The sequence below is a fragment of the Ipomoea triloba genome, chromosome 13 (assembly GCF_003576645.1).
Source record: "Ipomoea triloba cultivar NCNSP0323 chromosome 13, ASM357664v1".
In the NCBI taxonomy this organism is placed as follows: domain Eukaryota; kingdom Viridiplantae; phylum Streptophyta; class Magnoliopsida; order Solanales; family Convolvulaceae; genus Ipomoea; species Ipomoea triloba.
This window is the reverse complement of record NC_044928.1, coordinates 25,127,294-25,152,256: the sequence shown is the minus strand read 5'-3', so window position 1 is coordinate 25,152,256 and position 24,963 is coordinate 25,127,294. Positions and strand designations below refer to the sequence as shown.

At 33.6% G+C, this 24,963-nt stretch overlaps 4 protein-coding genes and 1 long non-coding RNA gene across 5 annotated transcripts; 2 read left to right on the top strand and 3 right to left on the bottom strand.

Moving 5' to 3' along the window:
* Positions 1–3,691: 3,691 nt before the first annotated feature.
* On the bottom strand, positions 3,692–4,608 carry LOC116002578. Its single transcript, XR_004094511.1, has 2 exons — positions 4,185–4,608; positions 3,692–4,046 (listed from the first exon to the last, which is right to left on the bottom strand). It is a non-coding gene; the product is annotated as an uncharacterized LOC116002578 (long non-coding RNA).
* Positions 4,609–11,324: 6,716 nt separating this feature from the next.
* LOC116001402 (probable inorganic phosphate transporter 1-7) lies at positions 11,325–21,394 on the top strand. The gene is made up of 3 exons (XM_031241283.1): positions 11,325–12,888; positions 21,182–21,267; positions 21,371–21,394. Exons 1-3 carry the CDS (start codon positions 11,325–11,327, stop codon positions 21,392–21,394), a joined length of 1,674 nt encoding a protein of 557 aa, XP_031097143.1.
* On the bottom strand, positions 16,094–16,682 carry LOC116001652 (protein BUD31 homolog 2-like). The gene is made up of 2 exons (XM_031241552.1): positions 16,401–16,682; positions 16,094–16,257 (listed from the first exon to the last, which is right to left on the bottom strand). Exons 1-2 carry the CDS (start codon positions 16,680–16,682, stop codon positions 16,102–16,104), a joined length of 438 nt encoding a protein of 145 aa, XP_031097412.1. The 3' UTR covers positions 16,094–16,101.
* Positions 18,416–19,497, bottom strand: LOC116001651. Its single transcript, XM_031241551.1, has one exon. The coding sequence runs from the start codon at positions 19,338–19,340 to the stop codon at positions 18,789–18,791; it is 552 nt and encodes a 183-aa protein (XP_031097411.1). The 5' UTR covers positions 19,341–19,497; the 3' UTR covers positions 18,416–18,788.
* Positions 21,395–23,896: 2,502 nt separating the features above from the next.
* LOC116003067 (60S acidic ribosomal protein P1-like) lies at positions 23,897–24,719 on the top strand. The gene is made up of 3 exons (XM_031243247.1): positions 23,897–24,051; positions 24,140–24,352; positions 24,468–24,719. Exons 1-3 carry the CDS (start codon positions 23,983–23,985, stop codon positions 24,519–24,521), a joined length of 336 nt encoding a protein of 111 aa, XP_031099107.1. The 5' UTR covers positions 23,897–23,982; the 3' UTR covers positions 24,522–24,719.
* The last annotated feature ends 244 nt before the right edge of the window (positions 24,720–24,963 follow it).

Below are 24,963 nucleotides of genomic sequence, written 5' to 3'. Positions count from 1 at the left end.
TTCTTTGTTGTGCACTTTGTTGCTTCTAAATAATTTGCACTTTTGTCTAAACATATGCAAATTCCCTTGTCACAAATTGCTGAGCCACTGATGCATTTTAGTCGTCCAACACAATCTGCCTTTGTTGTGCACTTTGTCTCTTCTAAATGGTTTGCACTTTTGTCTAAACATTTGCAAATCCCCTCATCACATATTACTGAGCCACTAACACATTTTAGTTTTGCACAGTCTGTCTTTGTTTTGCACTTTGTCTCTTCGAAATCGTTTGTGTGCGCAACAACGTTCAAAAATTTTGGACCTACAAGAAAAATTTGTTAAACATATATTTTGATATTCAATAAAATGAATAGAACAATTTTTTATAATGTCGATAAGTCATTGTATGTACTGTAAGTGAAAATAAAAAATTTCTATATGAAAGTTCATAGTGCATGTAACATAAAAAAAATGTTGTGTGAATGTAAAGATTGATGGTGTAGAGGAGGAAGAGAGTATGACCTAATACGAAGATGCAAAACATTACAGAAAGAACAAAGTGAGATGACGTCTTCTCCATCTTGTATACGTTTATCTTACTAGTCTATATTCTGTCAATTACAACTTACCTGACAATATATATATATGTATGGTGAACCGAAGAAGGTATTTATGATTCGAAATATATAAATGGTATAAAATCATAATTAAGAAAATGTATTTATGATTGGAATGATATAAAATATATATAATCATAATCTAAAATGGTATTTATGATTTGAACCATATAATATAAAAAGAGTATTTAATAGTTTTTCTATATAAGCATAATTGCCTACCAATTAAGCAATACTAATTATGACACCTAAAATTATTGTTACCAACTTACATTCGATTAGCATGTATTGCCATTCCATCTAAAAATTTATTTATGATTTGAATGGTATAAAATGTATATTTAACAGAGTAATTTTTTTCTTCTATATAAGCATAATTTCCTACCAATTAAGCAATATTAATCATGACACCTAATTATTGTTACCAACTTACATACGATTCGTATGTATTGCCACCTCATCTAAAAATGTACTTTATGATTTGAATGTATAAATGTATATTTAATTTTTTTTTTCTATTTAAGCATAATTCTCTACCAATTAAGCAATACTAATCGTGACACCTAATTATTCTTACCAACTTACTTACAATTAGATGTACTCTCACCCCATTCTACATCAATACTTATACCGTAGACCAAGATCCATATAAATATATTAAAATTTATTTTTCTCCTTTGTTTCTTTACAAATAAAATTAATATATACAAATATATATATCATTAAAAATCTATTTGAGATTTTTTAAATGCATCAATTTATTGATATAAATAGAAACAATTAAACTCAATTCATATATTATTAAAGTAACTAATTAGAGCCAAAGGCCCTGTGGTCAAGTGGTATCCAGTGTCCCGATTAACACTCTCACGTGAATGATGGGAGTGGGTTCGTGCCTCAGTGGAGGCAACTGTTGGTTCGTACAGATACTGCATTGTAACAGAGTCAGTAGTTTTTTAAAAAAAAGTAATTGATGGAATTGTGTTTGCATTGCGAATTTGCATAATAATTATTGACAAATGCTTATCTATTTATTAAAAATGGTTAATATCACAAATAACTCTCTCACTATCAGGCTAGTACTCGTTGAAAGAATGTGTCATTTTGTAAATTTTGTGAAATTAAAGTGGCGTAATCTCAACTTTCTATATATTATGATCGGATGGGCAATGGCATAAAATAAGAGAACAATGCAGTAATATTTTTATAATTATTATTAACTTTATTTATACATGCACTCATTTTATATATTGAGTTCATGGCTAGTTATCAGCCGATGTGCTCTTAAGCTTTTTCAATACGTTCACTACCAAAGTTCATAATAATTAAAAAAATATTATTATTTTCTTTTATTTTCTTCTTATTTTTAAGTCGTTGATCAACCTAAATAGACGAATGTAATTATTCCACATGTTTTTTTGTTTTATATATACACACACTTCGTATTTAGTATGTATCCTTACCAACTTTACTATTTAAAAAATAGCTTTTATTCTTAGGGGCATAAAAAATATTCCAGTCACTCATTTACGTTAAAAAGGCGGTGTTTCACTACACTTATAATGATCACTAATTTTCTTGAAATTTTTGAGTTACGAAATCATACGCAATAAAAACAACGACAACAATAATTAGCAAAGACAATAATAATAATAATAATATGAAGCAAAGCAAACATATGTATATTTAATAATTTCTTTTCTTCTATATAAGCATAATTGCCTACCAATTAAGCAATACTAATCATGACACTTAAATATTGTTACCAACTTACATACTATTAGTATGTACTCTCCCCCATCCTACATATATCAATACTTATATTGTAAACCATGGTCCGTATAGCAATATGAGCCTAAGTTAGAATCAAAATTTATTTTCTCTCTCTTTTCTTTTTTTACAGTTAAAATTAATCTATAAAAAATATATCATTACTAAACTATATTTGAGATTTTTTAAATGAATCAATTTATTTAGAATTGAAATGGAAAACGACAAATGAGGAAATTAAATGACAATTTCAAAAAACCATCTACCTGAAATTGGCCTTCAATCTTCATGTGGAGGTGAAGAATGGCCATTGTTGGGTAGGTGTTATGATTCAATGGCTTGTGTGAACAACGAATATGAGTTCATCAATGGCTCATTGCATTGTGATATGAAGTATGAACACAGACAGATATCTCTATGCACGAATCATCATTGCCTTCACAAATCTACCAAGCTCTTTAAGCTTGTGCATGCTGCAGATAAATGAGTACTGTATAGTGTATAATACGTACTACATCTTTGTATGGTCATTGGTTTTATTGTGAAAAAAGTTAATTCCATTTTTAATTTTAGATTTATAAGTGACAAATCATTTTTAGTCTTTTTTCTTTTTTTAGAATATTCTCTTTTGGTCTTACTATTATTGTAGCATGACTATTTTTTATCCGTCGTTAACAAAATCTTTGAAATGTCGTTAAATAATACAAGCAGGACAGAGAATAAATAAAATCAAAATATGTTGCACAACCTACGCCACGAGTTGCACAGTCCACAATAATGAGTTACACACCACACCATACCACAATGGGTTGCACAACCAACACAACGAGCACAGGTTCCCAAGCGGGCTCAACAAACTCGTGATCCTTCAACCACTGGTTGCACAATCCACTACAGCGGATTGCACACCACATCAATATTGAGTTGTACAAACAACACAACCGAATGCACAACCATATTATCCAGAATGCGTATATGTACACACTAGTACAAAAAGACACATCCGCTACACCTGTAAAAGTGTTTTCGCTACACTACGCTGAAAGTATATGCTTTCCGCGACACCTATTACGGGTGTAGCGGAAAGCATATGAATTATTTTTATTTTTTTTAAATAACCAATTTCCGCGGCACCCGCGTTGGCACGGGTGCCGCGGAAACTATTTTTCTTTCTTTTTGAACATGGCTTTCCGCGGCACCCACCTTTTTGTTGGGGTCGCGGAAGCCTTTTTCTTTTCTTTTTATTTTTTATTTTTTTTATTTTTTAATTAAAGCTTTCCTCAAATGGGTAAATAACAAAAATAAAAGCTTTTATATACATTAGCGTACAAATACAATACAAAAGTATATTTCAATATCAAAGAAGAAATATTTCAATGCATTCATTCATATTACATTACAGATTTACAGGAGAAAAGGCCAAAAAACAAAAAAACAAAAAACAAAATATGGCTACCATCTGTGTCTAAGAATACTAAAACCAAATAAGTATATTTCAAAGAACTAAAATCATTCTTTCAACAACTAAAATATATCAAACTAATACCCCTTGAATTCATTCTGGATTTCCTTGAGTCTGACAGAGAGTCTGTTGAGTTTTGCATCCCTGTTGTGAGAACTGGGTTATAGCTTTGTTCTGGGGCTAATACCCCTCCCTTTTTCCCCCAAAAAAAATATATCAAACTAAAATCATAAAAAATAAACAGAAATTAAAGAAAAATAATAAAATACAGTACAAACTAAAATCAAACAAAATCAATACAACTTATATTTCAAAGAACAAAAGAAAACAAAAAAAAAATCAACCGTGAAACAAATTACCGGATATGAAAATTTCTTCTGTGCATCAGAAATGGAAGAGAACTCGGCGACACTATCTTCCACCGGATCTGACTTTGGAGCTTAGTGGCGAGTCTCTGGTTTTCCTTCACAGCTTATCGGATCTGAAATCTCTTCTGCCTCCATAAACACTCTTGTCACCATCTTTGAGCTCTAAAGCCGTAGATCTTGGTGGACGCTGCTGTCTTCATGGACTGCCTCGCCTCAGATCAACTTCCACAGTTAGAGTTCGTAACCTGCTAAGATCCGAGAAGATTGGCATGATTCTTTCAAAAATCAGCACTATAGTTACGGATCTATGAACTTCTAGACAAAAATCATAGATTAAACACAAAGAGCGAAGTAAAATCTTGAAAGAAGTTGGTGTGTAATCGTCGGACGAATTGAGAGATGCAGACTTTGAGAAATGACGCTGCTGAACTCTCTAGAAGGTGGTGTGTTTATATATATTTTTTGTTTGTTTTTATATTTCATTTTGTTATTATTCAATTATTATTATTATTATTATTATTATTATTATTAAATTATAACATTCTATTAGTAATTTAAATTGTTAGTAGTATTAATATTATTTTAATACTAATATTATTAGTAGTTTGGTAGTTGCTGTTAGTAATAATATTAATATATGTTTTTATTTTTTTCTTAGTATTAGCATGTATAGGATTACTAATATTAATAAAATTATATCTAATTATATGTAATAGCTAAGTTTTAAATAGATTATAAAAAATAAACATAACTTAAACATAACTACTATAACTACTATAATATTATAAAAACGGATATAATTTTTAAATATTATAATGAATTATTTTTTAGATTGTAATATTTTTTACTACTATCCTATAAATATTTTTGGTTATTATTAGTGAGGAGAAATTGTTTATTCTTTTGGTAAATAAATTGCATGTGTTGAAAAATGCATCTCAATAGTTTAAGAAAATTGTAGTAATCAATAATATTAGCAAACATACATGAATTAATAATAATAATAATAATAATAATAATAATATTAATATTATTATTATTATTATTATTATTAATTCTTTAAATTTATTGACTTTCCGCTACACCTCCACGTGATAGGTGTAGCGGAAAGTATTTTCAATAAAATAATTATTGCCTTTCAACTACACCTCCACGTGGCAGGTGTAGCGGAAAGTAGACACGTTTTTTTCTATTCAGAATCCACTACACCTTTTAAACAAAGGTGTAGTGTATTCTTCTGTATTTATTACGATATTGCCATTGCATTCATCTTTTCAACTATCCACTACACCTTTAATCAAGAGGTGTAGTGGAAAGTCATATTTATATGTTCACTTTTGTAGTAGTGACATTAACATCCAAATATCGACAATGTTATACTAAAAAAACAAGCGGAAAACCCTGGCCTAAAAAATACTGGTAACTTTCTATGGCGAACACTCAATTGATGATGAAGAAATCGAGGCTCAAATTCGCAGCAGTGATGAATGATGATCCAAGAAAATAGGAAACAAAACCATGAAAATCTTTTTAAAAAAAAAACTACTACTCCCAATTAAAAACAAAGATCAATCCGTGTGATAATCTTATGAAATCAAATCTTGGCCATCCAAAAAAAATTGAACGAACAAGATTAGGCCACAGTTCTCACATAAGGAGTAGTTCTCAATTGATCCTAATTATATATACATACACATACATACACACTTGAGATCAAATGTGGTTCGTTATTCTCCGAGGTGAAAAATGGGGTTGAATCTCAAATGTCTACCCAATGGTCATCGAAGCATCTCAGCCGTTGATTAGAAATTTTAAGCGGCGATTGATTTTGTTCGAATTCGCGCACTATGGAGTAAAAAAGTACCCAAAAAAAAAAAAACTCCAAAATCTACACAATCGTCTTCATAAGCCATATTCTCCATTGCTACATGCTGTCTTTTCATCTTCAAACCATCTCCAATCACTCACAGGCGAGAAGAATATTAATATATGCACCTTAAGGAAGTTCTAAAGTTTTGCACCTTACAGCTAACAAAAATGGTTATTGCTATTATGGAAAGTACAAAAAAAACCCTAATTAGCATTATAGTTTAAAAGACGCGCTCATCTCTAATCCCTTCGATCAACACTAATCTACGGTTCAGATTTCACCTCATTTTTCAACTAGGAAATCTGTCGCACCATAACTATCCCATATATATTGCAAAGTAAACAATTCTCCGGAAACGACGCCAAAACTTTAAATATGTCCTCGCAAGTTCACGAATCATTGTAGTTTAGCATGCAAAGCAATGGTCGAACCCATAAGGAATTGATACTATGCAATTGAGTTAATTATATATATATATATATAGCAAAGTAAACAATTCTCCGGAAACGACGCCAAAACTTTAAATATGTCATCGCAAGTTCACGAATCATTGTAGTTTAGCATGCAAAGCAAGGGTCGAACCCATAGGGAATTGATAATATGCAATTGAGTTAATTCAATTTTTAGTCCTAGATTTATATGTGACAATCCACTTTTAGTCCCTTTTTATTCAAAGCATTCCCTTTTGGTTCTAGTATTATTGTGGCATGACCATTTTTGGTCATCCATCAACAAAATTGTTTAACTTTCGTAAAATACAAGCACATTTAGATCTTCAATTATGACTTTTTTCAAAAATAAAAAAATAATAATAATAGTATATCGGGTCAACCCACTTTGTATAAAAAAAACAATCAAAATGTCCTTGTATTTTACGACATTTCAACGATTTTGTTGACAGAGGACCAAAAATGGTCATGCCATAATAATATTAAGACCAAAAAGGAGTGTTTTGAAAAATAATGACTAAAAGTGGATTACCTCCTATAAATCTAGGACCAAAAATGAAATTAACTCCTATATGCAATTTATAAATTTACAATTTAATAACTCAACAATTCAAAGTACTAAAAACAAATATCAATAATAAAGATCAACTCAAGAACAAAACAATTAAAATTTAGGAAGCTAAACAAATGAATCACTAGGAACCAGAAAGCCAAATCAAATAGTCAAAAAATGGAAAGCCTAGTAGCATGAATCAATTAGCACTACTAGTTCTGCATTTTAAGCCTAACATTGTCAATCAATTAAGGGTTCTTTTTCTTCTAAAATATGACAACTTCGTATGGCGTTCAAAGTTAATCACGTGCCATAAATGTTCATATATGTTGTTGAAAAGAATGCAAAATATATAACAAATACGCTCAGAATCTTGCACTTGAAGGCCAAAATTATGCACTTGACCGCAAATAGATCAGATGTGCAATTGATGCAATTTATGATACTAAAAATGAAAGTTATTCAACTAAAGTGTTATTGAAGTAATTACACTTACAAATCGTTTGTAAATTTCAATTTTTGCACTCAAAGGCATAAAGATGTAGACTCAAAGGAGAACTATGTATTGAAATTTGAAACAAAACAGATGCACTTGAAGGCATATCGAAATGTAACTGTAGTTGTGTTGAAATGTAACTGCAGTGTATATGAACTGATACTGAATAACAGTTTCACATTTGTGTTTTATATTATCGAATGAAACTGCAGTTATATCGAAATGTAACTGTAGTTGTGTTGAAATGTAACTGCAGTGTATATGAACTGATACTGAATAACAGTTTCACATTTGTGTTTTTATATTATTGAATGAAACTGTAGTTATATCAAAATGTAACTGTAGTTGTGTTGAAATGTAACTGCAGTGTATATGAACTGATACTGAATAACAGTTTCACATTTGTGTTTTTATATTAACTGATACTGAATAACAGTTTCACATTTGTGTTTTTATATTATCTGATACTGAATAACAGTTTCACATTTGTGTTTTTATATTATTGAATGAAACTGTAGTTATATCAAAATGTAACTGTAGTTGTGTTGAAATGTAACCGACGTTGTGTTGAAATGTAACTGCACTATATATAAACTGAAAGTGAGTGGCGCGAATTCATCTGTCTGTTTTCATTAATCAAAGTAACGTCGTTTTGATGCGCGGTCCACAATGCATTGTGGACCACGGTCCATGATATAATTTGCGATCTTTTATTAGGCAGCACAATAATGGAAAGAAGCTGCAAATCTTCACTGAAAGCACATGATCGATCTTATTGATTTAATTGCCTACTGTTACTATCAACTTTGTCTCATTATATTCATTCTTTCAAAAATCAAATCATGCAATGCAACAAATTTCCATAAAGATTCAAACTCAAAATCCCAAATCAAAAATCCATTTTTCACTGGACCACACTGTGTAATTTCCATTCTTATCCCAATAACTGCCTTTGATTGTAGGGATTTTCTCTGCATGAACTTCTTGCTCTCCATCTCCAAATCATCGTTGAAAAAATTTTGAGAGGTGTTTAAGGTAAAGTACTACGGCGGAGTCGTGCTTTAAGGAGATGAGCGATTTTTTTTTTTTTTTTTTGACAAAAACTTGTGTGAGACCGTCTCATATATCATTGTCCGTGAGACGGGTTGAATCAAGATGAAAATGTAATACTTATACTGAAAAATGTATAATACTAATAAGAATGTAATGTTTATTACTGAGAAAGTATAACACTTGTAATGAAAAATATAATACTTTTACATTTTAATTTAAAAGTATTAATTTTTTTCTCAAAAATATTATATTTTTCTTTATAAGTAAAAAACACTTGTCCAACGGAAAAGTGTAATACTTTTTGATAAAATTATAATACTTTTACATCAAATATAAAAGTATTACATTTTTTCCTCAAAAGTATTATTACACTTTTAATTTTCTATAATAAGTAACAAACATTTTATTCTTAATTAGTATAGAGTATTACATTTTTTTAATATAAGTATTACATTTTCATATTGATCCGACGCGTCTCACACAAGTGTGACTTTTTGAATTATAAAGAGAACCTATATTAACTTGGTAGACCTATAGTACACTTATTTTCCAATAAATACAAGAGCAAGCTATCAAGGTGAAGGTAAATTATACTATGGACTAGGGTCTATTTTGCATTACAACCCTTGGTTCAAAATAACATGATTATGTGTTTGCATTATGCGGCTAATAGTTGATGTGTCTATAAATAAATAGATATAATATTTACCACAGACAACGGTATAACTAGCCTCTCCATAGACCTGCCTATATTTTTTTTTTTTGTTCAAAGAGCCAATATCACCTCTACTAAGGCTCGAACCCACCCCTCCCATGTGGGGTGCAACCGGGTGCCACTAGATCATAAGGTCTTTGGCACAAACCTGCCTATTTAATTATATATTAGTATACAAACCTCATGTTCTAAACATTTCATATACATAACCATCCATCTCAACTATAGTATATTAGCTGTAGATCCAAATTAAAGAAAAGGAATATGCCCAACTTAGATTCTCTCCCTTCTACTTAAATACCCACCAGTGCAGCTCTCCTCTCCCAGTCTCCCTCCATAACACCATCAACTTCTTCTCTTTCGGTGGCTCGCTACATAGTTGCCCTTTTCACATCCACATATCATCACCTGGTTAGCTTCTTTTTCATTTAGATTCTTTTACATTAATTATTTTTGTGTTAATAATGTAGAGATCCAACTTATATATATATATATTTTGGTTCAGGTGCGGCCGTGCTCTCTCGTGCGGCCGTGCGGTCACACACCACTCGATGTTACGAAATACACCACTCAATGTTACGAAACACACCACAATGAAACACACCACACCACAATGTTAAGAAACACACCACAGTGCATATTTGTGTAGTGTGTTTCTTAACATTGAGTGATGTGAACCGCACGGCCGCACGGGAGAGCACGGCCACACCTGAACATGACCCTATATATATATATATATATATATATATATATGTATGGGTGGGTTTTGATTTCTTCGTCATGTTTTCATACATCTCCCAAAATTTTTCAGTGCCTTCTACTAAAATGGCTTTTATCAAAAATAAAAAAGACAAAAAAATGATCATATCACTTTTTTTTAAGTACGATCGCATCACATTATTAAATTAATAAAACCATGTCTAGAAAATAACAAATATATATCATTGAAAAGTTTTCCATTTTAATTTCTTCAAGTGTAATTTTTTTTTTTTTTTTAAATTAGGGTTGAGGGTTAGGAGTTAGGACTGGGAAGTATAAAGATTATAATAATTCGGGAAGTATAAAGATTATAATAATTCTAAAGAATATTGTATAGGGTTATCTCATATTTTAATTTTAAATAATATTTTACTGTAATACAACAAGAAAGAATATACTTAAAAATACTAAACTTTTATTCAATAACTAATAATTACAATCTCATTTAATAACGGTTATCATTTTAACAGGTTAAACAAAAATTCCTATGTTTTAAATTGTTCTTTGCCTTGCCAGCAGGAATTGAACATTGTACATTATATTCTTCATATCTCCTTTATTTGTATTTAATGTAATTCAATAAAAATAAATATTCTCTATTAAATTTTAAGATACTGTTGGAGAAAACATATGGAGTATTTTTTCCATTCAGTTATAAAAAGTACTCCATTCTTGATTTCATTAAAAAGGATTTGTTGAAGATTAATATAGAAAATTGTAATTATTTATAGTAATAGGCAATAGCCAATAGCCAATTGGCAAGATTTTAGGGATGGCATATATATAGCTGGAAATACCAAAAGAGCTCTACAATAGTTGTTATACCATATTACCATGGACCGGGTAAGTCTTGCGAGGTAGATTCGTCACAATTTACCTTCTGAATGTTCGCAATTCAGTAAGTAAATTGTGTATTTTGGACTGAGTCCACATTGTAAAGTGTACCCGCGTCCACAGAATAATTTGTCAGAGTTCTTATGGGGAACCCCAAATTCTACTCCATCATCTTGTGGTAAGCATGGATAAGACATTTTCATATTATGGGTCCAGAAAAAGTTATTTCACATCCAAGATGTGTAAGAGGCAATAAAAGTTTGTTAGTAGAATTTAAGAGTACAAGTGGTATTTTCCATACCAGAATTTCATTCTTGGAAAGTGGCTTAATTATCTTCTTGTTTGATTTGATGATTTTCTTTAATTTTTGCAGGATTTTAGTAGCAGAGTGGAGTGGTGTGAATGGCAGGGGATGAATTGCAAGTGCTGAATGCACTTGATGTTGCTAAAGCACAATGGTATCATTTCACAGCCATTGTGATTGCTGGGATGGGGTTTTTCACGGACGCCTATGATCTCTTCTGCATTTCTCTAGTCACCAAATTACTGGGCCGGATTTACTACCACGTGGACGGTGCGCCCAAGCCAGGGACGCTGCCGCCCAACGTCTCCGCCGCCGTCAACGGCGTCGCCCTCTGCGGGACTCTCGCCGGCCAGCTGTTTTTCGGGTGGTTAGGGGACAAGATGGGGAGGAAGAAGGTTTACGGGATCACGCTTATGATAATGGTTATTTGTTCTCTGGCCTCGGGGCTATCCTGCGGCCATACCCCGAAGGCCGTGATGGCCACTCTCTGTTTCTTCCGCTTCTGGCTCGGCTTCGGCATCGGCGGCGACTACCCGCTCTCCGCCACCATCATGTCGGAGTACGCAAACAAGAAGACGCGCGGCGCGTTCATCGCCGCGGTTTTCGCAATGCAGGGGTTCGGGATTTTGGCCGGCGGGGTGGTCGCAATCGTCTTCTCCGCCGCCTTCAAGTCCGCGTTTCCGGCGCCGACATACCACGAAAACGCCTCTTTATCAACCGTCCCGCAGGCGGATTTCTTGTGGCGTATAGTTCTCATGTTCGGCGCGTTGCCGGCGGCGCTTACGTATTACTCGCGCATGAAGATGCCGGAAACCGCCCGCTACACCGCCCTGGTCGCCAAGAACGCGAAACGCGCGGCTTCGGATATGTCTAAAGTGTTACAAGTGGAAATAGAAGCGGAACCGGAGAAAATCGGGAATCCCGGGAACGAATTTGGTCTTTTTTCCATGGAATTTCTCCGGCGCCATGGATTTCACTTGCTGGGAACAACAAGCACGTGGTTCTTGCTAGACATTGCTTTCTACAGCCAAAATCTGTTCCAGAAAGACATTTTCAGCGCGATTGGATGGATCCCACCTGCGCAAACAATGAACGCGATTGAAGAGGTTTACAGAATTTCCAGGGCGCAAACATTAATCGCCCTCTGTAGTACCGTGCCAGGGTACTGGTTCACGGTGGCTCTAATCGACAAAATCGGGCGATTCGCCATCCAACTCATGGGGTTCTTCTTCATGACTGTTTTCATGTTCGCCTTAGCCATTCCCTACAATCACTGGACTCAAAAAGAGCACAGAATAGGTGGGTTTGTAGCCATGTACTCTCTAACTTTCTTCTTCGCCAATTTCGGCCCAAACGCCACAACTTTCATCGTCCCTGCTGAGATCTTCCCCGCCAGGCTGCGCTCCACCTGCCACGGCATATCCGCGGCCGCCGGCAAGGCCGGAGCGATAGTCGGAGCATTCGGATTCTTGTACGGAGCTCAGTCCACGAACCCCAAGAAGACGGAGGCAGGGTACCCGCCCGGGATCGGAGTGAAGAATTCTCTCATCGTGCTGGGTTGCATCAACTTCTTGGGCATGCTGTTCACACTACTGGTGCCGGAGTCCAAAGGAAAATCGCTGGAAGAGTTGTCCAAGGAGAACCTGGGAGAAGAAAGAGATTCAACAGAGAAATGAAGTTTAATTAATTTATATAGCTTTGCATCGTAAGATAAGAAAGATGAATAAACTCTTCTGCATTAATGTCCTATTATATTGTTAGCACTATAGACTTATTGTAGTATTGGCCAGAATTGAGCATTGTTGAAAGATGGAAAATAAGACAGATGTCTGGTAAACTTTTCACTTTGCAGTGTTTTCAACTATGGGACTCACAAATTTTAACCCCATCAATTATACTCCTTGATCTGACAAGCAAATATAAGACATTTTCATCTTGTGAGTTCAGAAAAAGTTGTTTACATCCAAGTTTAGTGAGAGGGAATAGAATTTAGGAGTGCAAGTAGTATTTTTCTAATGGGACATTTGCAATATATTTACAATGTAGTTGAATAATTTTATTTTATTGCGGCTTAGCCTACTTGATTCGTAGCTTGACTTCAAGGTGGTAATGTGGGGATTGAAACTCTTGCGGTGACAATTTAGAGATAGAGATTTTGTGAGCTTAAGATTGAAAGATCTTAGTTCGTAGCTGGGATGACCTAAGTTTTTTTTTTTGTGTGTTTTTTTTTTAAACAAAGAATAATTTTTTTTAATGGGCTGAATTCCATCACCGTTATAGGCAAGTTTTCTGCCTGACCAATTGTCCAATTTGTCAATCCTACTAAAATATTTTACACAATTTTCCACACAAGACTCATTAAGCATTATGCTTTTCAGCCATATATTTCAATCGCTGCGCTTGATTGCATATATATTTCATCTGGTGCTAATTCTAGCTTATATATTATGGGTGTAGACATATATTTTCCTTATCTCTCCTCAATATGGATTACTCAGCTGCTTCAAATCTTTCCGGTATATAATTCTCTGATCTGTCAAACTAAATAATTTTTAGTCTTGCTCCACAACCTCTTCATCATTCCAAACAAAACATGCTTTCCAGTATCTTTGCAAACTATTAAACACTTTTTAAACATGGTTAAATAAACGAGTTTTTTCCCAAAATGGTCCCTCGACTATTTTTCATTCTCAATTTTGCATTTCGACTTTCAATTGCACCTAATGTGGTCCCTCGACTTTCAAAAACTCACCTAATTTGGTCCTCCGTTACATATTCCGTCAAATCAGTGTTAAAATGGAGGGCGTTTTCGTCCATTTATCTATTGTTAGCCTAATAAACCTTGAGAAATAGTTGAGGGACCATTTTGAGAATAGTCAAGGGACCATTTTGGGAAAAGCTATTTTATTTATTTCATTTTTGTTTATTTTCATTTTTTAGACTCTATAAAATTAAAATGTATAGAAATTCTAAATTATAGAGTCTAAAAAATGGAAATAAACAAAAATGAAATAAATAAAATAGTTTTTCCCAAAATGGTCCCTTGACTATTCTCAAAATGGTCCCTCAACTATTTTCAATGTTTATTAGGCTAACAATAGGTAAATGGACGAAAATACCCTCCATTTTAACACTGATTTGACGGAATATGTAACGAAAGACCAAATTGGGTTAGTTTTTGAAAGTCGAGGGTGCAATTGAAAGTCAAAATACAAAATTGAGAATGAGCAATAGTCGATGGACCATTTTGAAAAAAAACTCTTAAATAAACATTAAAATCAATAATCATAATTATATACCTTCATCCAAAATTTTTAATTTTTAAGTTTTATTTAGTTATTCAAACTCCTTAACTTATCTTGTTATCAATTAGCAAAATTATACTTCATTTCAAATTTTCCCTAATTAGAAAACTTATAATTTATATAATTTCATTCGAGTCCAACATATCCAATTGTTTATATATATATATTTAATTTAAAAAAAGAACATATACCATTTTAAATATCCAAAATGAAATTTACTATTGTACCTTAATTTTTGTATGTCTTCCAATTGGAACCCTTCCTGCCATGAGAATTTTATGAAAATATAATATGAATAATTAAGATTTTTCATATGAACTTTCTAACAAATCTTTTTAAAAAAAAATCATGTAACGGAATTACTTTTATAGATGTACAAATCTTTCTCCAATAATATCCTTAAGAAGAAATAAAGAATATAATGTACAAGGTAATAATTGGCAGTCAAATAACAATAAAATACCCTTCCTAGCCGTTCATTCTTCTTTCTTCCTTCCCTAGCATTTTGTGCCTATAAATAGTGCACTATTCCATTTTGCTGAGACTTAATTCCTCCAGTCTCTCCCTTTCTCTGATCTACACCTGCATTTGCTTCTCTCTGTCTCTTCTATTTCAACACTCTTCTACAATTGTTTCTCCTTCTTCTTCATTCATTTCTTGCATTTTTGTATGTGTATAAATGCAATATATTTCCAATGTAGTTGAATAATTTTCTTTCTCGGTGTGGCTTAGCCTAGTTGGTTCGTAGCTTGACTTAAAAGGTGACAATGTGAGGGATTGAATTCTTTATGCCCACATAAAAATTAGGATCACCCGTGGACTAATCGCGAACTGGCTATTTATCACCCTAGTAACTCTAGGGGTCAGATCGTGGAAACTACTTAAGATTAAAAGATCGAAGCTTAGATCACATAATAATAATAATAATAATAATAATAATAATAATAATAATTTTCTTTAATGGGCTGAATTCCATCACCGTTAGGCAAGTTTTCTGACCAATTGTCCAATTTGTCAATCCTATTAAAATATTTTACACAATTTTCCACATAAGACTCATTAAGCAATATGTTTTTCAGCCATATATTTCAATCACTGCGCTTGATTGCATATATATTTCATCTGGTTATCAACGCTAATTTTAGCTTATATATTATGGAGTTCAACATATATACTTCAATTCATTTCGACTCTTCCTTAATTACAAAACTTAAAATCCAAATAATTTCACTGGATTCCAACATATCCAAATTATTATTTGTTTCCATGTTCGATTTCAAAATGAAATTTATTATTGAACTTTAATTTTTTTTATTTCATGTTTCTATGAGAACATTCCAGTAATATGAGAATTATATGAAAATATAATATAAATAGTTAGGATTTTTTTTAGAAGCTTGGTGTACGGTTTTAATAAGAGAAGAATTAATAAAGAGGTTTGGAATCAGAAATAGTGTAAACTAGTTACAGAGAGTTTCAACATTGGCTTGACCTTGACTGAAGAAAGTCATAGTCAAGTGGTAGCTAATAAAGAAGCAATAATTTAGTGCATTCGTTCTAGCATAAACACTCAATCTCCGCTAACACAACCTTTGCAACCGCAATGCACACATTCTATAACCTTCTCTTCCCTTAGATGCTTAGGCACTCGGCAAACACATGTGGTTTGGAAGTTGTGATCCCGAGGTTGCATGCACCTCAAACAACAGAGCCGCTCATAACCAGGCTGCAATGCAAACAAAAAAACCACCAGTTAGAATTGGTCATCCCTCCCCTGAAGAATTAAGGGCAAAATTTTAGCATATATATCTTTATATAAATGCTGTTAACTACAAATATTCATACAACGAGGTAAATGCAGTATGAAACCTTTTTCCACTTCACGATTAAATTACGGTCTGCATAACCCTGATCCAAGCAGAACTCATATAATTCCTTGGAGATCTCCTTCCTCCTATGGTAAAGGTCAAAAATGTAGCGGCTCTTCTGATGACAAATTTTAAAGATAGGCCACAAATCCTCATACTTTCTTTTCCCGTCATGCGGGTCATTCTCCGCTTCTCTCATCTTGGCTTGTAGTTCATTTAGAGTGGGCTCAATCAATTCCCATCCCTTTGGATACCTGACACGGTTTGTCTTCACCTTCGGCATCGTTTTAGGTAATCCCGTTAATGAGAATATACCAAAAGATGTTGGAAAATATACGAAGAGACTATATGTATTATATGGTTTAAAATTGCCTTTGGTTCTTATGTATGGAGGGTTTATTTATACATATTTTGAGTCTAGATCCTACAAGCTAAGGAATAAGAATCCTGAATTGTTTCATATTAGGAGTCATTCTTAGCTTTAAGATTAAAAGATGGATAACCTAAGTTTAGAAAAAGAAAAAAAAAATTCTTTAATGGGCTGAATTCCATCATCGTTATAAGCAAGTTTTCTGCGTGAACTGTCCAATTTGTCAATCCTACTAAAATATTTTACACAATTTTCCCATAAGACTCATTAAGCAATTCAATATGCTTTTCAGCCATATATTTCAATTACTGCGCTTGATTTCATATATATTTCATCTGGTTATTAACACTAATTTGAGCTTATATATTATGGGTGTATGTGGACATATGTTTTCTCTATCCCCTCAATATGGGTTACTCAGCTGCTGCCCCATACATAGTAACTAAATAAATCTTCCCCATCAAAACATTTAATAAGACCCTTAAATTTAAAGCGGAAAAAAGTATAATTAGTCTAAGGCCTTGTTTGCTTTCAAAAAAAAAAGTCTAATGCCTTGTTTGATAAAATATTTAGCCTATCACTCAATTTGGTTTATTTGACCATTATTAGTTATTTGACTTGGTTAAAAAATCTATATAAGTGTTTGGTTAATCAACTTTTTGTAACTTCAAAATGCTAAAATTCAAAAAGTTTTAAACAACTTTTTAAATTAGATTTTTGAGAAAAGAAATTATACCAAACAACAATTAGCTAATTTACCAAACACTTTTTTATAATCAGTTAATGTTTATCAATATTATCAATTTTTTTTATTACAATCAGTTTGTTTATGTTCGATTCATTAACAACCCTATTACTAACCACCATGACAGCTTTGAGAAGAACACATGTCTTTCTTTCAATTAGATTTTTAATTATTTTATTTTTATAAAAAACGATTTCATGGTAGCTCTAGGAAGATCAAAGAGCACCCGTTATCTTCAAGATCTAGAAGAAGCTAGAGAATGCATTCTTCTTTCAATTTGGAAGAGGATTGTGCTGCCATGGCAGCTATAGATTATATGACCGAAGAAATGAAAAATATAATAAATTATGGGTCACACGTGTGTGAGACCGTCTCACAGATCTTTATTCGTGAGACGGGTCGAGTCGGGTCGGATCAAAGCACCATGCAAATGTCATACTTATATGTACAAATCTCACACTTATATGCTCAAATATAACACTAATCAAAAATACAATTTTTGTTACTTATAAGAGAAAAATTAATACATTTTTCATAATAAGTAATGTTGACAAGTGTCTCTCACTTATAAGGGCAAATATAATATTTTTGATGAAAAATGTAATACTTTAAATCGAAATGTAAAAGTATTGTATTTTTCCTTAAAAGTATTACATTTACCCTAATAAGTAACAAAATTTTTATTCCTGATTAGTATTACATTTGAGCATATAAGTATGGTATTTGTGCATATAAGTGTTACATTTGCATCTTGACCCGACCCGTCTAATGGTGAGACGGCCTCATACAAGTTTTTGCCTTGCACTATTTGTTTTGAGTGTGAAGGTCTAATAATTAAAACTTTTTAAATTCATATAATTAATTAAAATTTCACAAATAGTTAAATATTTCACTCCAATAATAGTAAAAAGGCTAAAAACCCAATACTAAAGTCATGGACTCATTGACACATATTCAATTCGCAACTCACCCATTACAGGAGGAAAGAATAACTTCTTTCTTTGTACACATGCATAGAATGTATTTAAAAAAAAAAATTGCAAATTTATCAATCCCACACAACCCCAATTCCTACACAACTTAACTTTTGAACCACCACCTCACCAATATTGAAGAAAAAAAATCATTATATCATATTCTTTATTAGAAAAATGTTGCGTGTCATAAATTTTTAAAAGATAATTTTATAAATTGTTTTACCTCTCATCTCCTGTAAAAACTTGAGGAAATTAAATCAAAAAAAACTTTTTGAAAGAAGATTAATATTTTAATTTCTAAGTCCCTCTTGCCAGCATCTCCTGGAAATCAAGAATGGATTGCTCTCTTTCAAGCTTCATATCTTGACGAAATTTAGAAATGAAGTCCTCGGCCCTCTCATCCACTCCTCTGAAATGCGGCGGCAAAGATGGAACTCTCCATCCACCGCCGCCGCCGCCATTGCTACTGCTACTCTCTCCAACCGTGCTGGGCCCCACCTTTGGTTGTTCTTCGCCGTGGCGCTTTGGCGGCGGAGCTGAGATCAGAGGCTCAGGGAAAAGCTCGTCCACGTAGATGGCCGGAAAGTTGAGCGTGTTGTGGTGGCGGCGTTGCAGAGGGCGTTTAGAGGAACTACAACTACTACTACTGTGTCGTCTAATCATCAAAGAGTAAAACTTTCGGGAGAGAAGAGGGCGGATGTAGTTGAAAGCCAAGACGCAGCGTTTCTTGGCTCGTTTGATGGCTTTTCGGAGCTTCAGCTTCTGGAGCTTTGATTGGAATGTGGCACTGAAGCTCTTCCACGCTTTCTTAGCGGGTACAAGCTTCTTTCCTAGGTTGAAACTGGACATTCAGTGTTTTTTTTATTTGTTTAAGGTGAAGATCGAGGAGCAGGCAGGGTTTGAGGTATGAGAGTAGAGAGAGATATATTATTGCAGATTTGCAGGCGGGGGAATGGATTATGGCTGAAGGTCTACCTTGATGAATGTATTGATGGGTTTTGGATTGGATACTTTGGTCAATATGTCTCATTATTCTTTACTTAATTAGGTAAAATATATATTTAAAAAAAAAAAAAACAAATGGGTTTTTAATAGTTTGGCTCCTATCTTTCAAAAAAAAAAATGTTTGGCTCCTATAACTTTCGGTTGGGTTTTAGGGGTTGTGGGTCCATAGAATTCAAAGATCTTGGGTCCTAAGTTTGTTACAAATTTGAATAAAGCACCTTTAATTTGGAACTTTGTAATGGATTTCCTTGTTGGCAAAGCTCACAATAATGGACTACTTTTTTCTTTCTTATCTTTTTTTTTTTAAAAAATCTTTTTTTATTATTACAACTATCAACATACAAGAACGCCCAATCACCATTCACCTATAAGAGGTCCCTACTCCCTAGTTAGGAAAAAGGTCTTTTTTTTTTGAAATAGGAAAAAGGTCTATTTAGCCTAGTAGGTTTAAGAGATGTTGTACACTACTTGTAATGGGCAAACATGGGAAAAAAATTTATCAGTGCCACATCAATAAACGAATAAAATTGAGAGAGTAAGAATTAAGAGTATATATATACAATAGAATTCTATACAATAAGTCTTTGGGAGAATTCTATAGGTTAGGCCTATTAAAGAACTAGACAATGATATTAGTTTCCGCAACTACATTGTAAATTGAATGTGATGTTATTTTTTTTGAATACTAAAAAGTTACATTTCTTTAAAAGGGGACAAGTCTATGAAATAACTATATACTCACCAAGTCACCATAGTTGTGGAATTGCACTTCTCATATCTTCCACTACACAGCAAAAGCATTAAACATGCACTTTAAGTGAATGGAAAAGTGATCAAATTAAAAGATAAACAGAATTTTAATCTAAGTTTCCCCTACATTTCATCGAAGTTTCTTCTCAATAATACATTTAACCGCAATAATTCTCATTAATTAAAACGCAAATTCCCCTACCTTAATTTTACCTAAGTTGGCCAGCCTACAGTGCCAGTCTGCCATGATATGTATGGACAAAAACGTCCTGCTCCATCCAAGTTTTAAAGCATAGATATTTTATAAAAAAAGAAATGATGAACAGATGCCTTTCTTAGCTCTCTTTACAGCTCAAACCATAGAGGCTTTACACCCTAAATATTTAACAATTTGTTTAATCCATATCATAATACAAAATGAGAAACAGACCGTCGTGTGTGCGCGTGTGTGCGCGTGTGCGCGCTCATCGATCTAATCATTATAAAATGGTGAAAACAGCTAGGAGGTGGTTATGTCAACTTTCCACAGGCGCTGCACAGGTGCTACACGAGTGTGCGTTGTCTGTGCGAAAAAAGATAATTTTCTAGAATTAGTAGACATTTTGTATTATCTGCACCTGCCTGTGTGACAAAAAATGTCTTAAAATTGGGAGGCATTTTGTATTATTTGCACGGGCATAAACTACCTGTGCGGATAAAAGAATGTCATTGAATTGGGAGGCATTTTGTATCATCATAATGCAGCCATGCAGGTGGTAGCTTTTATATGTATTGGTGTTGCATGCATATCTAACTGCGTTAGCAAGGTGATGAGCACTACCGCGGCGCCGATTATTGAGAAGATCACCATCCACCGCGGTGGGTGCGTTGGCGGCAGCGGCGATGGCGAGGTCGACGCATCCATCTCCTTGGAAGCAAGCTAAAGCACTCGATCGACGGCAATGAATGCTCACAAGGAGAGAATGCCCCTACTCTAGAAGTTCCTTCTCTATCTTCTTCCTGGAAAAGAGCTGATGATGAAGTGCCACTAATTAGATATATATATATATTCAAAGGAAAAATACTTGGTATACTCCCATTTTATACTCCTAATTTGTACTCCCTCTTACATGCTTTTGATGTAGACACTTTTCTGTGAGCACACATGATGAAAATAACCAATGTCTGTTCAACACCTTAAGGAGTAGGAGTAAAGGAGTAGAATTTGGGAACAATCGTTACACCATGGTCCAAAACGACGTCGTTTTGATGTTAGTGGATACAAACGCGAATGACTCTAGGGAATTCATTATCTATAATACACATAATCATTATCTAGAATACACAGAACATTTGCCTAGAATACACATAATGTTTCCCCAGAATACACAGAATCTTGACACAAAATACACAGAACTCATCCTCCTAACATTCGAATGCACAAACACATCACAACCTGTGTTAATAACATGAATACACAGAATATTGACACAAAATACACAGAACTCATCCTCCTAAACTTTCAAATACACAAACACATCACAACATGTGTTACTAACATGAATATACAGAACAGTTGCCTAGAATACACAGAATGATTGCCTAAAATACACAAAATGATTACCTAAAATACACATAATATTAACATAAATACACAGATAGGCCAAAATTTTATTCCCCTAAATTAAATTTGGTACGGCTTCATCACGGTCAGCACCAACTCCAAGGTGTCCGAAATGAATTTTGTCCCAAATTTATTTATGGCATGTTTGGTTGGATGTAGTTTGGGAGGAATTGCAATTCATTGAATAGCAATTCAGTGAATTCCCAAACTACAGCGTTTGGTTGGAGGGATTTGAATGATTATTATTATTATTATTATTATTATTATTATTATTATTATTATTATTATTACTACTACTACTACTACTACTACAACATCCACCACAACATAAGGACAACATAAGGGCATTTTAGTCATTTTGTCACTTCTTACCTTTCAATTCCTTGTACTACTATTTCTGCATACCAAACACTGTAATTTCAATTCCTACTTTATTCTTTCTGCATACCAAACACTGTAATTTCAATTCATACTTTATTCTTTCTGCATACCAAACACTGTAATTTCAATTCCTACTTTATTCATTGAATTGCAATTCCACCGAATTACAATTCTTTTCCACCCTAATTCCCTCCTCCCAACCAAACGCCCTGTTAAATATTAAATGTATGAGGCTTATTGTTTTGGAACACAGTAAACATAATGTTTGGAGTTAAACGCAACATCAACTCCTAACACTCTTTAAGAAAAGAAGAACAACTAAAACATAATGTGAAATCTGTGCCGTGTTATAATAAAACTGCCTTAAAAGCGTTATTTGCCCGGTAACGGTGTAGTAAAGGATCCTGACACGCTTCCGACAGGTTACACAGACTAGCTGAGCTAAGTTTACATCAACTATAACCCAGACGAACCTCATTCTGCTCAGACAATGATAAAATAATTAAGAAAGGAGGGAAAAAGCTTTTGTCTTTGGTGTGTTTCTGAACAATCAAGAACACTGAATTTATAATCATGCAACTTTAATTATAAACACACATATTAACCCAAAAAGAGGAGTTTATATCTTGAATATTTCCATTCCAAAACTCACATATAAATATGTGGACGTGAATCATTTTAACCCAACAAATTAGGGAAAGAGTAAATAATTTTGGCCTACTAGTTTGAACGGATTTTTCAACACATAACCTTTTATTCAGAGATTTCAACACAACATTACATGAAGCATTCACACATTATCCCTCACTTCTTGCTAAAATGCATGGTGCATTTGCTAGCTTCCGAACTGGTTCTGGTAGGAGAGAATCTGCTGGATTGAGTTGAAATATCGGAGTTGTCTGGCGGAAAATATAATTGCTATATAGGAGCTGTAATTTTAGAACTTTATATATTTTCCGCAAAACAACTCCGATGCAAGTATATACTTCCACTCTTTGTAATTTTAGAATATGTAAGTATATATTTTCACTCCGCATGGACACTCAACTGGTCAAAGATGTGAAGTTTGGAAGAAGCTAGAGACCAAATTATCATGATTTACATCTCTTAGATGTTTTGTTGGCGCGTAGAGGCCTTTGTAGTTGGAAATTCAACCTTTTGGGAGAAGAACTTTATATTCACAGTTTTAGATCTCAGTATACAAAATTACATTACTAAATATTCACAATTTTTGAACTCTATATTCACAATTTTGTTATATAGATTCAAAAATTGTGTTATACTATTGAATATAGAGTTATGGAATTGTTAATATAGATTTCTTAGATTTCTGAAATTGTGAACATAGAGTTTTGTAATTGTGAATATATAGTTCAAAAATTATGAATATAAAGTTCAAAAATAGAATTCAAAATTTGTAAACATAGAATTTTTACAATTATGAACATAAAATTTTTACAATTATGAACATAGGACCTGGGTCGACCCGAGTTCACGGCATAACAACCGTATTTATAAACATGTTTTTAAATGTGGTATTATGCCTACTTTAATTGGGTTTGCATAATGAATGCCCTTTTTATATTTCAACCCATAAATGCTAACATGAACTAAGGCCCAAGCCCATTTTATCCGACCCCTGTAAGTATATAGTTTCACTGTTTCAGAAAACCCTAACATCACTTCACGCTAGCAGCAAGAAATCTCTAGTAGCATTGCCGCATTGGTATACCTGTTGATTGAAGATCGAAAATGTCGATTGGAGAACTAGCGTGTACCTATGCTGCATTGATCCTCCACGACGATGGAATCCCCGTTACTGTAATCAATCTATTACTCTCAACGAATTTGTTATGAAATTTGCAAAAGTTTAAATTTCTGATGTTTTTGCGACGTTCGGGATTTGCAGGCGGAGAAGATTGCTGCACTTGTGAAGTCGGCTAATGTCACCGTGGAGTCGTACTGGCCTAGCCTCTTCGCCAAGCTCTGTGAGAAGAGGAACATTGAGGATCTCATCATGAACGTCGGCGCCGGTGGTGGAGGCGGCGCTGTTGCCGTTGCTGCTCCTGCCGCCGGTGGTGCTGCCCCTGCCGCAGCCGCACCAGCTGCTGAGGAAAAGAAGGTATGTATTTGTTAGTGATATGTGTTTATATCACTATAATTTACTGACTATAATTCAATGGATATATGTTAGTGATATATGTTTATATGTGATTCCAATTGATTTGTATTTCCAGGAAGAACCTAAGGAAGAGAGTGATGATGACATGGGATTCAGCTTGTTCGATTAGGAGGTGCACTAGTATTGTTACAAGGATAATAGTGGATACTAGTTTCTTGTTTATGCTTAAACATTTCTGAGTTATACTATCAAAACTGGTTTTGTTTTTATCGATTGCTGTTTCTATCTCCTCTTTGCAACTCAATCAAAATTGATTGATTTCTGCTAATGAGTTCTTGGCCAATCTTGAATTGTTCCTTTTGTTTCATGTTTTCGTAGATTGTGTTTGTCAATGTTTGGTTTTCTGAAATTTGGTGTTTATTGTTACTATATCCAGCATGCCTACTATCATTGCTTATCTTCCTTCATCTCACACTTGACACTTTCTCATTAGTGTTTGATAATCTTTCGAATAATTGTTAGGCATTGGAACTCTGTTTAGGTTTAAACTTAATATTCTATGAGTTTTCATCAACTGAACGTCTGAACCTAACAGCTTGAATCTTCAACAC

Coding starts and splice junctions, on each gene's coding strand:
- LOC116001402 (XM_031241283.1), top strand. CDS start 11,325: ATGGCAGGGGATGAATTGCAAGTGCTGAATGCACTTGATGTTGCTAAA. Junction 12,889..21,181: donor CCTGGGAGAAGAAAGAGATT/CAACAGAGAAAT, acceptor AGCACTCGATCG/ACGGCAATGAATGCTCACAA. Junction 21,268..21,370: donor GGAAAAGAGCTGATGATGAA/GTGCCACTAATT, acceptor CTTTTGATGTAG/ACACTTTTCTGTGAGCACAC.
- LOC116001652 (XM_031241552.1), bottom strand. CDS start 16,682: ATGCCGAAGGTGAAGACAAACCGTGTCAGGTATCCAAAGGGATGGGAA. Junction 16,258..16,400: donor TAATCGTGAAGTGGAAAAAG/GTTTCATACTGC, acceptor TTTGCATTGCAG/CCTGGTTATGAGCGGCTCTG.
- LOC116001651 (XM_031241551.1), bottom strand. CDS start 19,340: ATGTCCAGTTTCAACCTAGGAAAGAAGCTTGTACCCGCTAAGAAAGCG.
- LOC116003067 (XM_031243247.1), top strand. CDS start 23,983: ATGTCGATTGGAGAACTAGCGTGTACCTATGCTGCATTGATCCTCCAC. Junction 24,052..24,139: donor ACGATGGAATCCCCGTTACT/GTAATCAATCTA, acceptor CGGGATTTGCAG/GCGGAGAAGATTGCTGCACT. Junction 24,353..24,467: donor CAGCTGCTGAGGAAAAGAAG/GTATGTATTTGT, acceptor TTGTATTTCCAG/GAAGAACCTAAGGAAGAGAG.